This window comes from Alexandromys fortis, unplaced genomic scaffold (assembly GCF_014885135.2).
Source record: "Alexandromys fortis isolate MF-2015 unplaced genomic scaffold, M_Fortis_MF-2015_v1.1 scaffold_325, whole genome shotgun sequence".
NCBI lineage: Eukaryota > Metazoa > Chordata > Mammalia > Rodentia > Cricetidae > Alexandromys > Alexandromys fortis.
In genome coordinates, this window is record NW_026068211.1 from 140,453 (window position 1) to 152,888 (window position 12,436).

A 12,436-nucleotide genomic window follows, 5' to 3' on the forward strand; every position below is an offset into this window, starting at 1 on the left:
TTACGATCATTATTCTCACCTGTTATTTACCCTGGCAAGGCGTGATGGTGCTTGCCTGCTATCCCAGAACTGGAAGCAGGAGACAGTCCTGAGTGTCCCTCACTACATAGTGTAAAGCTATGTAAGACCCCATTTAAAAATGAACAAAATTGCAAAAATAATAACAACAGAAGTTGTAAGAAGATAAACAAAAGGCCAAGGGTGATAAATGCCACAAGGAAAGGGACTAGAGTACTAGGAGGTACTATAATTTACAGCAGGATGCTAAGGGAGACTGCAGTGAGACCTGAATCTTGAGCAAACATCTAAGGGAACTGAACCGGAAACCCTGTGATTGATTAATCACAGGAAGAGCTTCCCTGGAGGTGGATGTGAAGATGCAGCTCAGGGGTAATGGAGGTGTGGTTCAATGGTAGAGCCAACTGCCTAGAATTTCCAGTGAGGGGCTGGGATGTGGCTCAGTGGTAAAGCCCTTGCCTAGAATCCCCCAGTGAGGGGCTGGGGTGTGGCTCTGTGGTAGAGCCCCTGCCTAGAATCCCCAGTGAGGGGCTGGGGTGTGGCTCAGTAGTAGAGCACCAGCAGAGCTGTGGTCTGCATACATTCAGCACTGGTGGCAGGCTCTGCTGGAGAGGGGCTGTACCAAGGACTGGGACACAGAGGAGGGACAGACATGGGGTGAATGTCTGGAGGAGACACTGCTTATAAGAAGAAAGTAACACGATGCCTGGGCTGGTCACAGCACTTTATTGAGGGGCGGGGCTCCAATATCTGCTCAGCTACAACCTGAGGAAAGAAGGCAAAGTTGAGGTGAATGAGTGCAGGAGCATGCCTCAATGCCTCTTCTGGTTTGGGGCTTCTATACCCTTGGGCACCGCACCCTCTCCACCCCTACTCTAGATTCCTGGACCCCCACTGGTTGACCAGTCACAGGGTTTGAGAAGGGCCCTGGAACTGGCAGCTTTCAGAGGGAAGGAAGACTACTGTGGGACAAGCAAGTCAAAGGCACAGGATGCTGGTAAGCATCACATCGGAGGACCTCACTTACTGTATCTCGCGGAAGGCCCTCTTCTCCACCAGCTTCACTTTGTATTTGCGCTTGAACCTGGAAAAGGGGCAAGCATGGTGACCATCCCATATATCATCGCATGGGGAGGAAGGGTCATCTCAGTCCCCTCCCATCCTTCCCATTACAGCAGGTCTTACTTGGCTCGTTCCCGGGGCTCGATCATATTTCTTTTCTGGAAGCTCTTGAACCTGTCTCGGAGAATGTTACCTTCTGGCTGTGGGAGAGAGGGCAGAAAGACTTTATAGCAGGGCCTGGGAAAAAGAAGGCAGGTCCTAGACAGCACTGGGATCCAGAATGAGCTCAGTGTTGTACTGGCGTCAATGTGTGCTATTCTGTCTAGGCTCAGAGGACAAAAATGCAAAACTAGGGCTGCAAAACTGGAGCCTCAGTGCCAGGCCAGGCTCCGGTGCACAGCTTGAGGGGACTCACTAGGACTGATAGGACAGGCTAGGACAAAAGGCCTTCTGAGGGTCAGAGGCTCACACCAGAACACCCACCCCAACCCTACCCCCGACCCTGTGCCCTCAGACCCCAGGCAATGGCTCAACTGACCCAGCCCAGGGCAGCCATGGTGTCGCCCACAGCCCCAGAGGGCACGGGGAGCAAGGATGGTTGTCATCACTGGGCACAGGGTCTCCACAGCACCCTGCCACCCTCATGGAAAGTACCTTCAGCGTCCTGAGTGAGCCAGACAACTCGGAGCTGAGCTGCACATCAATATCAGGGTCCTGGTACCTGCAACAGGGTTGAGGACACTCAGGGGTTTGGCTCTGATAGGGCTAGGGAAGTACATGTAGCCTGGAGACCTCCATTTCCTGGCACCCTAGCCTGGGCCTCACTTGAGCCGCCCCAGCCTGCGGGGCTTGTCAGCCTCTGCCAGTCGCCGCATGCGCCGCTGCTCCTTCCGCCGTGCCAGCTCTGCCAGTCTCCGGGCCACCTGGGCCTTGATCCCACGCAGTCTGAAAAGCTCCTGATGCTGAAGCCGGGCTGCCCGCAGTGCAGCCTGCTGCACCCGCTGGGAACAGAGATTAAGAGCTCACTCAGCCTAGTCCCTTCCCCATCCAGGACCCCTTTCGATGGCCCTGGGATCAGGTCACGCAACAGCTGATTGTCATATTAACACCTCTGTCTGAGGGCCGTGGAAGGTGGTGCCAAGAGCCCTGTGCTAAATGAGAAGGTCCATGGCCAACACGAGCCCACGAGGTGGGTTACTCACCAGCTTGCGAGCGGCCTTCTCCCGCCGCCGTTGCTGCTCTGTCTTCTTCTCCATCCTCTTCTCAGCACCAGCAGGGCCAGGAGGGGAGGTCTCATCGGTCCCATCATCTGTCTCTGGCCGCTCAGCGCAGCCTGGCTCATCCTCGCCATCAGACTCCTCCAGCAGTCCCTCACACATCTCCCGAAACACAGACTCCTAGGGAGCACGGTGATCAGCAAGTGGGGGTGGGTGGGGCGCAGTAGGGGAGTTACAGGTGGCAACAAACGGTGGATGGGGCTCACCTGGGTGGCAGCTTGCTCTGTGGTGGGCAGGGCCAGCTGTCGCTCCAGCTTTTCTGCTTCTTTCTCACGCTGCAGCTCCACCTCGTGGGCCTCTCGAAGCAGGGCCTGGGCAGGGGTGAGAGTTCAAGGAGAATCTAAGTGTCAGGACTACCCTTCTGACCCCACCCTCCGCCTGGGCCTCAGCAGGGGTCCCAGCAGGCAAAGCTGAGCCACTATCCCCCTCACACCATGCTGGGCTCTGGTTAGATGGTCTATTCCCTGAACAGGCAAGTTCCAGAGATGGAAGGGAAGAGGGGCCCGAGCTAAGGGGAGGAGCTGTGGGGCAGGGCCGAGGAGAACAAGGACACCTGCACATAGTTAGGCCAGACACCCACTCCACATACCTGGTGATCTTCAAAGGTTGGGTTGTAGGAGGCTCCGGCAGGAATCACCTCTACTGCAGGCACCTGGGAGGGTTTGACATGGAGGCGTGGTGGTCGCTGGAGAAAAAAAAGACCAGGGAGGCAGGATGAGCTCCATGCAATGAACCGTCAGGGCACCCCTAAAATGCCTACACTGAATCTCCAAGACCAGTGTGACGATATTAAGAGGTGGGGCCTGATGAGATAGGCCTCAGGAGGACTGAATTTTTGTTTGTTTTGAGACAGGGTTTCTCTGTGTAACAGTCCTGGCTGTCCTAGAACTCGCTTTGTAGACCAGGCTGACCTAGAACTCACTGAGATCTGCCTGCCTCTGCCTCCCAAGTGTGGGAGTTAAAGGCGTGTGGCACCATCACCCAGTGAGGACTGAAGTATTATTAAAGGCTTCACCCTGTACCCTTTTCTGTGCCCAGCCTTCCACCATATAAGGACACAAACCAGGCCCACTCCCCTCCCAGATTTCTGGCTGGGGTACGGGAGGAAGAGCTCCGTCTACCTATCTCAGGGTTCCACTGTGGAGATATAAAGGATCAGGAGACAGAGATGGAGCTCTCCCACATGGGGTGCCCTAGTGGAAGGTACAGGCTGACCAGCCAGCTACAGGACCTCACACCCTGCACAAGGGACACCTGCCCTTGGGGTGAGCAAGCTCCCCAGACAGAGCTTTGCAGGCCTCTCCTATGACAAGCCACAAGACCATTGAGGGAGAGGGGGCATTTGCAAACACACATGCCAAGATCAATCTGGATGGTCTACAAGCTTACAAGCACACTGCCATCTTTGGCTGTGCTGTGGGCCTTCTGCTGTGTGTCAAAGCAAGGTATGGGTGGACAATTTAATGCCACAGGGTCCAAAAGTACTCAGAGGACACGAGAACAGAAAATCCAGGGCCACCCAAAATCTTCCAATAGAAATCTCAGGTAACCAGAGTGCCCTCTACATCAAACATTTTTGCCCACTAGTCTCTTCCTTGGTATAGGACCTAGACTGAGTGGTCCCCTAGGAGCTCAATCTCTCCCTCACCAGACCCTGTGAGTTCTACAGCTACTGCCTTAGGACTCTGACCACCCCCCCCCATGCACACATGCTGGCTCAGGGCCCACTGCACACTCTTTTTTTTTTTTTTTTTTTGGTTTTTCGAGACAGGGTTTCTCTGTAGCTTTTGGAGCCTGTCCTGGAACTAGCTCTTGTAGACCAGGCTGGTCTCAAACTCCCAGAGATCCGCCTGCCTCTGCCTCCCGAGTGCTGGGATTAAAGGTGTGCGCCACCACCGCCCAGCTACCACTGCACACTCTTGGTTGCAGAGGTCTCTTGGCCCTGCTTTGCCAATGGCTGGCTTGCTCCTCTGGTCGCTAGCCCCAGGGGCTTTTCTCCAGCAATGGCTCCTGGCCTTCCTGAAGCCTGTCCCCAACCTGTATTTCCTGGAGATATACAACACATGGACATAAAGGATGAGGATTCCTCCAGTCCCTCGGGGAGCTGTGTAAGTACCACCCCAATATTGCTGAGACAACACAGCATCTGGCTCCAGAGCTCAAGAGGCGGCCACAAAGCAACCTCCAAACCACAGTGCCAGCAGTTTTCAGGCATCGCTTCTTTAACCTACACCTCTCCAGCTGTCCTAAGCAGGCTGTCACCCACACTCTACAGTTAGAGGAAGGAACGGAGGCTCAAGTGAGGCTACCTTCCCAAGGTGAGACACCATGGGAGCTATGACAGAGACATAGGTCACTAGGATGACAGGCTCAGAGGTGGGGATGGAGATCACCCAGGAGCTACCCTCCCTAACCCACTGCCTGCCTGTGCAAACTTACCCTCACGCCTTTCTTCTTGGTCTGCTCCAGAAAAAATTCATCTTGACCAACCAATGGCTTGTCCAGAGGGTCTGCGGAGAGAGAGCAACTGCAGAGGGCTTTCTCCAGGGACCCTTATAGTCCCTCTGCATTGTGAAAATCACACTGAAATCCAGGCCAGGGAAGATGCTCAGACCCCCGTGGCCTCAAACCACATCTAGGTAGGATTTGGGAAGTGGGGGAAGATAGAAGGCTGAGGTGGAAGCCCCACAAGCAGAAAAGGGTGGCATTGAGGACCTCAGACCCCTGTTGGAAGACTGTCACAACAACACATGTAGTGTGTGCCCTTGGCTGCCATATTCTTCAACAGTATACAATATGTATACAGTGTACAAATCAGAGCAGAATCACTCACTGTTTGGGTTCCAGAGGTCATAGAAGGGCCGCTCAACGATGTCTTGTGGCCCGGGTTTGACCTTTGGTGCAGGAGGGCTGAGGAGCCGGGCCTGGGCCTTGCGCACCTCCCTGGGCAGCTCTCCCTGCTTTGCCAGCTTCTCCCATAGCTCCTTCTTCCGCCTGAGCTTCTTGGCATTGGGGACCTGGTGTGCGAGGATGCTGGGTAAGGGGAGAGTGGCATCTGATAAGGTGACAGCTGAGCAGTGGCCAGCCCCTTCCAACTAGGCTCCTCCTGCCTCAGCAGCCTTTCTCTCTCAAACGCACACCTCATGCCCACTACTTCAAGTGGAGCTGAGCATCCCACACTCCACCTCAGGGCAGCCTGGCCTGCGGACCTATTCTCTTGTATGACAGACACTAAGCCCGTCATACAGGGCATAGCTCCTGTGCCCTGGGGCCTCCCTACCCAACAGCCCCTAGCCGGTCCAATATACCCTGTTGCCTTAGTACTAGGGCTGAATCCTCTAAGACACTCCCCACCGACCCAGTGGCCTCCCAACTGCCACCATCACCCCACCTTTCTGCACAGTCTTTAGGGCCCAGAGCCGGAGGGACTCACTCTTTGGGAGCGGGGATCTTAGACTGATTCTCAAGGGTAAGGTCAACCCGTAAGGGTTTCTGGAGACGTTGCGACTTCTTCTGGACCCAGGTCTTCTTCTTGCTCCGTTCTGCAGCAGAGACCGGTCATCACCTTAGGCCTCCCCATCTTCATAAACCAACCCTTGACTTCAGGTCAACTGGGGCTGCAGCCCAGACTATCCAGCACATAACCTAATTCCCCAAGACTGTTCTTGTTCACCTACAGGGAAGATCCCAGAAGCCCAGATCTGACCCACCCAGGGCCAAGATCAGCAAGAGGCAGGCCTTGTGATGAGGACTAAGTCCCCACAGACCCATCTGGAGGGACTCAGAGACACAGCAGGGAAAGGACCTCAGAACTAACAGGGAAGAGGGCAGGCATCCAGGGACACTGAGACTCAAGGAGGACCTGCTGTGGCCATCTCTCAGCACTCTTGCTTTCTACTTCCAAAGGCCATCAGAAAAGGAAGAATTCTACTGCTAGCCTTTAATCCTTTTAATCCCAGCACTCAGGAGGCAGAGGCAGGTGGATCTCTGTGAGTTTGGAGCCAACCTGGTCCAGAGTGAGTTCCAGGACAGGCTCTAAAACTACAGAAAAACCCTGTCTTGAAGGAAAAAAAAAAGGAAAAAAAATTCTACTACAGAGCACACTAAGGAGACCACGTATGGTGGTATATACCTGAAATACTAAACTCTGGGGGCTGAGGCAGGAGGACTGAGTCTTTGGCCAGCCTGAGCTAAACAGAGAGAACCTAACTGCACAAATTACCAGGGGATGGGATGTAGCAGGGGCAGAGCGCCTGAGGAGCACACGGCCCCGGGGTCCGTCACAGCACTGCCAATAGTAACAGCAGCAGCAAGACGGCATGAAAAACTGAGTGCCAGACTGGAAGGCGGCTCAGTGAAAGGTTCTTGCCACCAAGCCTGGCAACCCGACTTCAATCCCTGGAACCAGGGTAGAAGGAGAGCTGACTCCTACACGCTGTCTTCTGACAATATGTGTGCTATGGCACGTGCACGAAAACACAGAATAAATGTAAAAACAAAAGCTTCCTTTAGGGATAAAACTCTAGCTTCAGCCGGGTGGTTGTGGCTCACACCTTTAAACCCAGCACTTGGGAGTCAGGAACAGGCAGTTCTCTGTGAGTTCAAAGCCAAGTTGGTCACAAAGAGAGTTCTAGGACAATCAGAGCTGTTACACAGAGAAATCCTATCTCAAAAACAAAATAAAATAAATTTAAAAAAATATTTGTATAAATAAATTAAAAACAAAACAAACTTTGTAGCTTGGCCCATTGACTCCTACCTGTAATCCAAGTACTTGGGAGGCTGAGAAGAGGATGTGAATTCTAGGGCAGCTTACGCTACACAGTGACCCTTTAGCTAATTTGGGTACAGAATGAGACCTTGTTTCAAAAACAAAACCTAGAAATCACTTAGTTAAGCACAAATAAGCCATATTCAGAAAGATAAACACCATGTTTTCCCTTATATGTAGAACCTAGATTTATTTATTTAATTAGATTTTTCGAGACAGGGTTTCTCTGTAGCTTTTTGGTTCCTGTCCTGGAACTAGCTCTTGTAGACCAGGCTGGCCTCGAACTCACAGAGATCCGCCTATGTTTGCCTCCTGAGTACTGGGATTAAAGGCTTGCGCCGCCACCACCACCCGGCCTAGAACCTAGATTTAAAACTATACGCATTGGCCTGGCTGTGGTGGTACATGTCTTTCATTCCAACAGAGACACATTTTGGTGAGTTCAAGACCTGCCAGTTCCAGGCCAACAAGACGGAATACTAAAATCTTGTACCAAGAAAGAAAAACAAACCAACCAACCAACCACACCAAACCAACTCCCACCTGTCACAAAATTAGAAAGGGAGCCCTGGGACGGGGAAGAGACCAGAAAGACGTGAAGATGGTTTAGCAGGCATACACACCCAGTGTTTGCAGGTGATGGTGTGTGTGTGTGTTCCCAGTACTCCCATGGAGGCTCACAACCGTCTCTAACTCCAGCTGCAGAAGATCTGATGCTCTCTTTTGATCTCTAGGGCACCAGGCACACACGTGCCATACATATACATGTAGGCAAACCACTCATATACATAAATAAATTTGTTAAATTTTTTTAGACAGAAAACAAGAGGGGGGGACTATCAGAAGGGAACCCGCTAAAGAAGACAGGGAGGGTGGCGGGGAAGGGAGTAAACGAGAATGAAGCATGGTGACATTAAGTCATCATGATGAAGCCCATTTCGTTACATGCTAATGTAAAAGTGAGCTTAAAAAGTTCCTGTGCCCCCATGCAGCTTCCCTAAAAGGATCTTCTGACTCACATTGTGAATATTTGCTAGCGAAACTCCCAGCTTGCTCTGCAAAGCCACTGGCTAACCCTGGTTGGCCAGGCACCCGCTTGTTTTCAGTGCCTGCTGAATCACTTTTGAGTGTTTTTGTGCCACACTGGTGAAAACCCCAATTAATCATCAAAGCAATCCCTAACTTGCCCTTGTCTTTGTGTCTCAGCAGGTCCAAAACCAAGTTCCTTACGGCGTAGGGCCAGTTTGTCAAGACACATCTCCTACCTACTGGCTAAAGCAGATCTCACTGTGTAGTCCTGGCTGCCTCTGCCTCCAGAGTGCTGGGATCAGAGGGGTGGATTAGCACACCTGCCATCATGCTCTTTTAAACAAGGGGCTGAGGGATACAGCTCACTGATATTTGCCTAGCCACGTGTGAGGCCTGGGTTCAATAAAAGAAAAAAAAAAAAACAAGAAGACTGCTTTTCTTTTCTTTTCTTTCTGGTTTTTCAAGACAGAGTTTCTCTGTAGCTTTGGAGCCTATCCTGGAACTTACTCTGTAGACCAGGCTGGCCACGAACTCACAGAGATTCACCTGCCTCTGCCTCCCAAGTGCTGGGATTAAAGGCCTGCAGAACCACCAACCATCAACCAGGCTGGTCTTAAACCAAGGCAATCCCCCTGCCTCTGTCTCCCAAGTGCCCCTAAAATGCTGGCTTTTTAAATAATGGCGTCAATATAGATCTCTTGTGATGCAAGACTCATACAAGATCACAAACGCACTCCTTACCTTTTTTCTTGGATCCAGTGTCCACGAAGAAGAGCTTTTCATTTGGTGCCTCGGCCAACAAGCCACTGAAGGATAAGAATGCAGACCATTATCTAATATAATGCTGGGAAGACAAAGACCCTTCTAAGATGCGGCCCAATTCTCTGGGTCCATTCCAACACCGCCTCAAACCCTGGGATCCAGGAAAACAACTGGAGCTTGGTATGTCTACACACTGTCAGGCCATCCAGAGTGGCCTGACACCCGGAGAGGCCCTATGTCAAAATTTAAAAATAAGCCTAAAAGATATTTAAACTTTGTTGGAATTTCTGTAAACTTTATTAAAGATAGTACTAGTGAGTTTTCGACCCCGAAATCCCCGGAGCCGGAAGTTCCCTGCCCGTCTCGTACCAGGCCGCAATGAGCGAGCCCAAGCTAGCGGAAGTCCCGCCCCACATACCCGGTCGTGCGCTCCTGCAGCCGCACGTCGTCTAGGAACTGGTCTACCTCTAGCCCCAGCGGCTCCTCGGCGAGCCTCCTCCAGCCGCGTTTCTTGTTTCTGGGGCCTCGCCGCCGCCGCCTCAGAGCCGGATCCACCGAGGTGGGCCGTAGCCCAAGGAAGCCAGAGTCCGCATGGCTTTTCGAGCCGCGCTTCTCACCGCCGCTGTTACTTCCCGCCGACATCTTCTTAAAGGAAGAGCTCGGTCGCTCAAACTCTGATATCCGGTTTGGAGTGTCCGCAACGCACTAGACGTATATCATGACGCACTTCCTGTTGCAGCCATCTTGGTAAAGTGTAGTATTACAAAGAGGTGAGGAAGGCTATCTTGGTAAAAGATAAATGGTTTCTCTTCCAGGCTTTTGTCTTTTTTAAAATTTTATTCTCGGCCGGGCAGTGGTGGCACACGCCTTTAATCCCAGCACTTGGGAGGCAGAGCCAAGCGGATCTCTGAGTTCGAGGCCAGCCTGGACTACAAGAGCTAGTTCCAGGACAGGCTCCAAAGCTACGGAGAAACCCTGTCTCAGAAAAAACAAAACAACAACAACAACAACAACAAAAAAAACCTTTTGGGGCTGGAGAGATGGCTCAGCGGTTAAGAGCATTGCCTGCTCTTCCAAAGGTCCTATGTTCAATTCCCAGCAACCACATGGTGGCTCACAACCATCTGTAATGATGTCTGGTGCCCTCTTCTGTCCTGCAGGCACACACACAAACAGAACATTGTATACATAATAAATAAATAAATGTCAAAAAAAACTTTTTTTATTCTCATCTTATGTACATTGGTGTTTTGCCTGCATGTAGTTCTGTGCAAGGGAGTCAGATCCCTCCCCTGGAATTGTAGTTATAGGCAGTTGTGAGCTGCCATGTGGGTACGGGGAATTGAACCCTGGTCCTCTAGAAGAGCAGTCGGTACTCTTAACCGCAGAACCATCTCTCCAGCCCATTTTTTTTTAAAGTTCACATGTAGTCCAAGAAAGCTAAGAACTCTCAGGGTAGTACAAGATGACCTTGAATTCCTGATCCTTCTGCCCTCCCTACTGCCACCCTACCAAGCTCCAGTGTTTGCAACTTGGACTTGCAATTTCTGACCTGTGGAGAGTAGGCTGTGTAAATTCTTGGGTCTCGCTCTGAGCAATATACCTTTCCCGCTGTTCTGAAATTTTGCTCAAGCTATTTGTTTTTAATTCTTTGACAAATTTCATATGTTACCTTGGCCATTTTTACTTGCATCGCCTGTAAAAATTACCTTTGCCACTCTTGCTGCCCCGCTCTTCTTTCCCAGCAGTCTCGTCTCTCATGTCTTCTTTCGTTATACACGGGATTTATTAAGATTGTTTGTATGAACTTGAGATGAGTGAAAGGTTAGTCACTAAATCAAAGGCAACTGATGAGCGCCTACACCACTCCTCCCCAAACAGTAATACCATAGGGGTGGAGGCGGGTCAATTTCTCTTTAACTTTATTAAAGAAGATGCTGGACATGGAACTGCCAAGAAGACTCAGGTAAAAGCTGTTGCTGACAAACCTGATGGCCTGAGATTAATCCCCAGAACCCATATGATGGAAGCGAAGAGCCAACTTCTGCAAGCAACTTCACAACCTTCACAGGGCATGCTGTGGGGCATGTTTGCTTACACACACACACACACACACACACACACACACACACACACACTAAAAAGCTGGTAGTCATGATTCTAACCCTATCTACTCAAGGCAGGAGGATCACATGATCATGGGCCATCCTGTACCGCAGAGTGAGTTACAAGGACTGGGGAGAAGACTCGATGTGCTTAAGAGAGCTTTCTGGGCAATCAATGAGGAGCTGAATTTGAGTTCCTAGAACTTACATAAGAAGCTGAGTATGTGGTCTGGAGAGATGATTTAGCTGTTAAAAGCACTGGCTGCTTTTCCAGAAGACCCTGGTTCCCACACCCACATGGTGGCTCACAACTACCTGTTACTTCTGCTCTTTGGAATGCACACACCTGTGTACATGCATGCATGAATACATACATACACATAAATGAAAAAAGTGAATTTTTTAAAAAGTTCCAATCCTAAACTATTGGAAATCAATCAAAGACCTTAGGAAGGAGAACGTTGGACACAGAATGTGATATTCGAGCAATGTTAGGGGCATACATTATTTACAGGCTTAGGAGGGGACTCAGAATCATTGCTCTCGGGCCTGATACTATACAATGCCTTAGTTTTCTTGGCTGTAAAACAGGAGTAATAATGCTGTTATTCTGAAGATAAAAATTAATACATCTAAAGTACTTAAAGTAATGCCTAGCATCTGAATGAGCTACTGCCGCTGCCTCCACCCCACCTCACCCTCCCAGGTGCTCCTGGGAAATGGTAGTCAACTGAAGGGGTCTACAAAGTATTACAAAGATTCTTTCCTCCTGTTGTGCTGAGTGGAAACAATCCTGTGCAGTGCAGGAAGGGCAGGCGCTGGTAACACTGAGCCCCAGCCATACCACACGACTTTTTTCCCCTCCAAGACAGGCTCAGTCTGGCCTGCTGCCTGGGATTACAAACTCTTAAGGAAAAAGACGCGGGGAGGGAACACATCGCGCCAGGGTCACACAGCGGAACTCGCAGGGTGTTGAGATGATGGCCTGGACTGAGTCACTGACCGCCTTTCCGCTTGATTACGCCAGAGGGCGTCCCTGGCCACCAAGTGGGACTTGAGCGTGGGCGGGAGGCTCTCCAGGCCAGCGTGTCCTGGACGCGGTGGGTGTGGGCCGGGCGTGAGCCCTGTGCATTCTGACACTAATCCCTCCCCCAAGACCCGGTTGTTTCGGGCTGCAAGATCTGCTCTAATGTATTTGCATCGTGTCAGTGCGCGCTGGAGGGCGCTTTGGGGACGAAGGGCGCGTTGTACCCAAACTGGCACAGGTCCACGCCCAGGTCTGGGTTCCCAGGCCCTGAGGCGGGAGGGAGGGATGTCCCCGGGGGTGGGGAGGGCCCTGAGTAACTTTTCTTTGGAAAATATGCAGGGCTGGCCCCCAGCCCGAGACTGAGTCAGCGCAGTGTTGAGTCACA

General features: G+C 51.3%; 1 protein-coding gene and 1 non-coding gene across 3 annotated transcripts; both read right to left on the reverse strand.

The window, feature by feature from the left end:
- Positions 1-721: 721 nt before the first annotated feature.
- Positions 722-9,593, reverse strand: Nop53 (NOP53 ribosome biogenesis factor). 2 transcript variants are annotated; one of them, XM_050130305.1, is made up of 13 exons: positions 9,338-9,593; positions 8,899-8,963; positions 5,791-5,899; positions 5,191-5,390; positions 4,797-4,867; positions 2,947-3,042; positions 2,564-2,668; positions 2,283-2,477; positions 1,906-2,081; positions 1,735-1,801; positions 1,204-1,280; positions 1,046-1,102; positions 722-783 (listed from the first exon to the last, which is right to left on the reverse strand). In XM_050130305.1, the coding sequence occupies exons 1-13, from the start codon at positions 9,559-9,561 to the stop codon at positions 777-779; spliced, it is 1,449 nt and encodes a 482-aa protein (XP_049986262.1). In that variant the 5' UTR covers positions 9,562-9,593; the 3' UTR covers positions 722-776. The 2 variants fall into 2 exon arrangements, with proteins under 2 accessions (XP_049986262.1, XP_049986263.1); XM_050130306.1 differs by lacking the exon at positions 722-783 and having other exon boundaries at positions 1,042-1,102.
- On the reverse strand, positions 1,586-1,694 carry LOC126493345 (small nucleolar RNA SNORD23). The gene has a single exon (XR_007589790.1). It is a non-coding gene; the product is annotated as a small nucleolar RNA SNORD23 (small nucleolar RNA).
- Positions 9,594-12,436: the final 2,843 nt, after the last annotated feature.

Coding starts and splice junctions, on each gene's coding strand:
- Nop53 (XM_050130305.1), bottom strand. CDS start 9,561: ATGTCGGCGGGAAGTAACAGCGGCGGTGAGAAGCGCGGCTCGAAAAGC. Junction 5,391..5,790: donor AAGATCCCCGCTCCCAAAGA/GTGAGTCCCTCC, acceptor CCCCTTACCCAG/CATCCTCGCACACCAGGTCC. Junction 1,281..1,734: donor GCTCACTCAGGACGCTGAAG/GTACTTTCCATG, acceptor TCTCTCCCACAG/CCAGAAGGTAACATTCTCCG.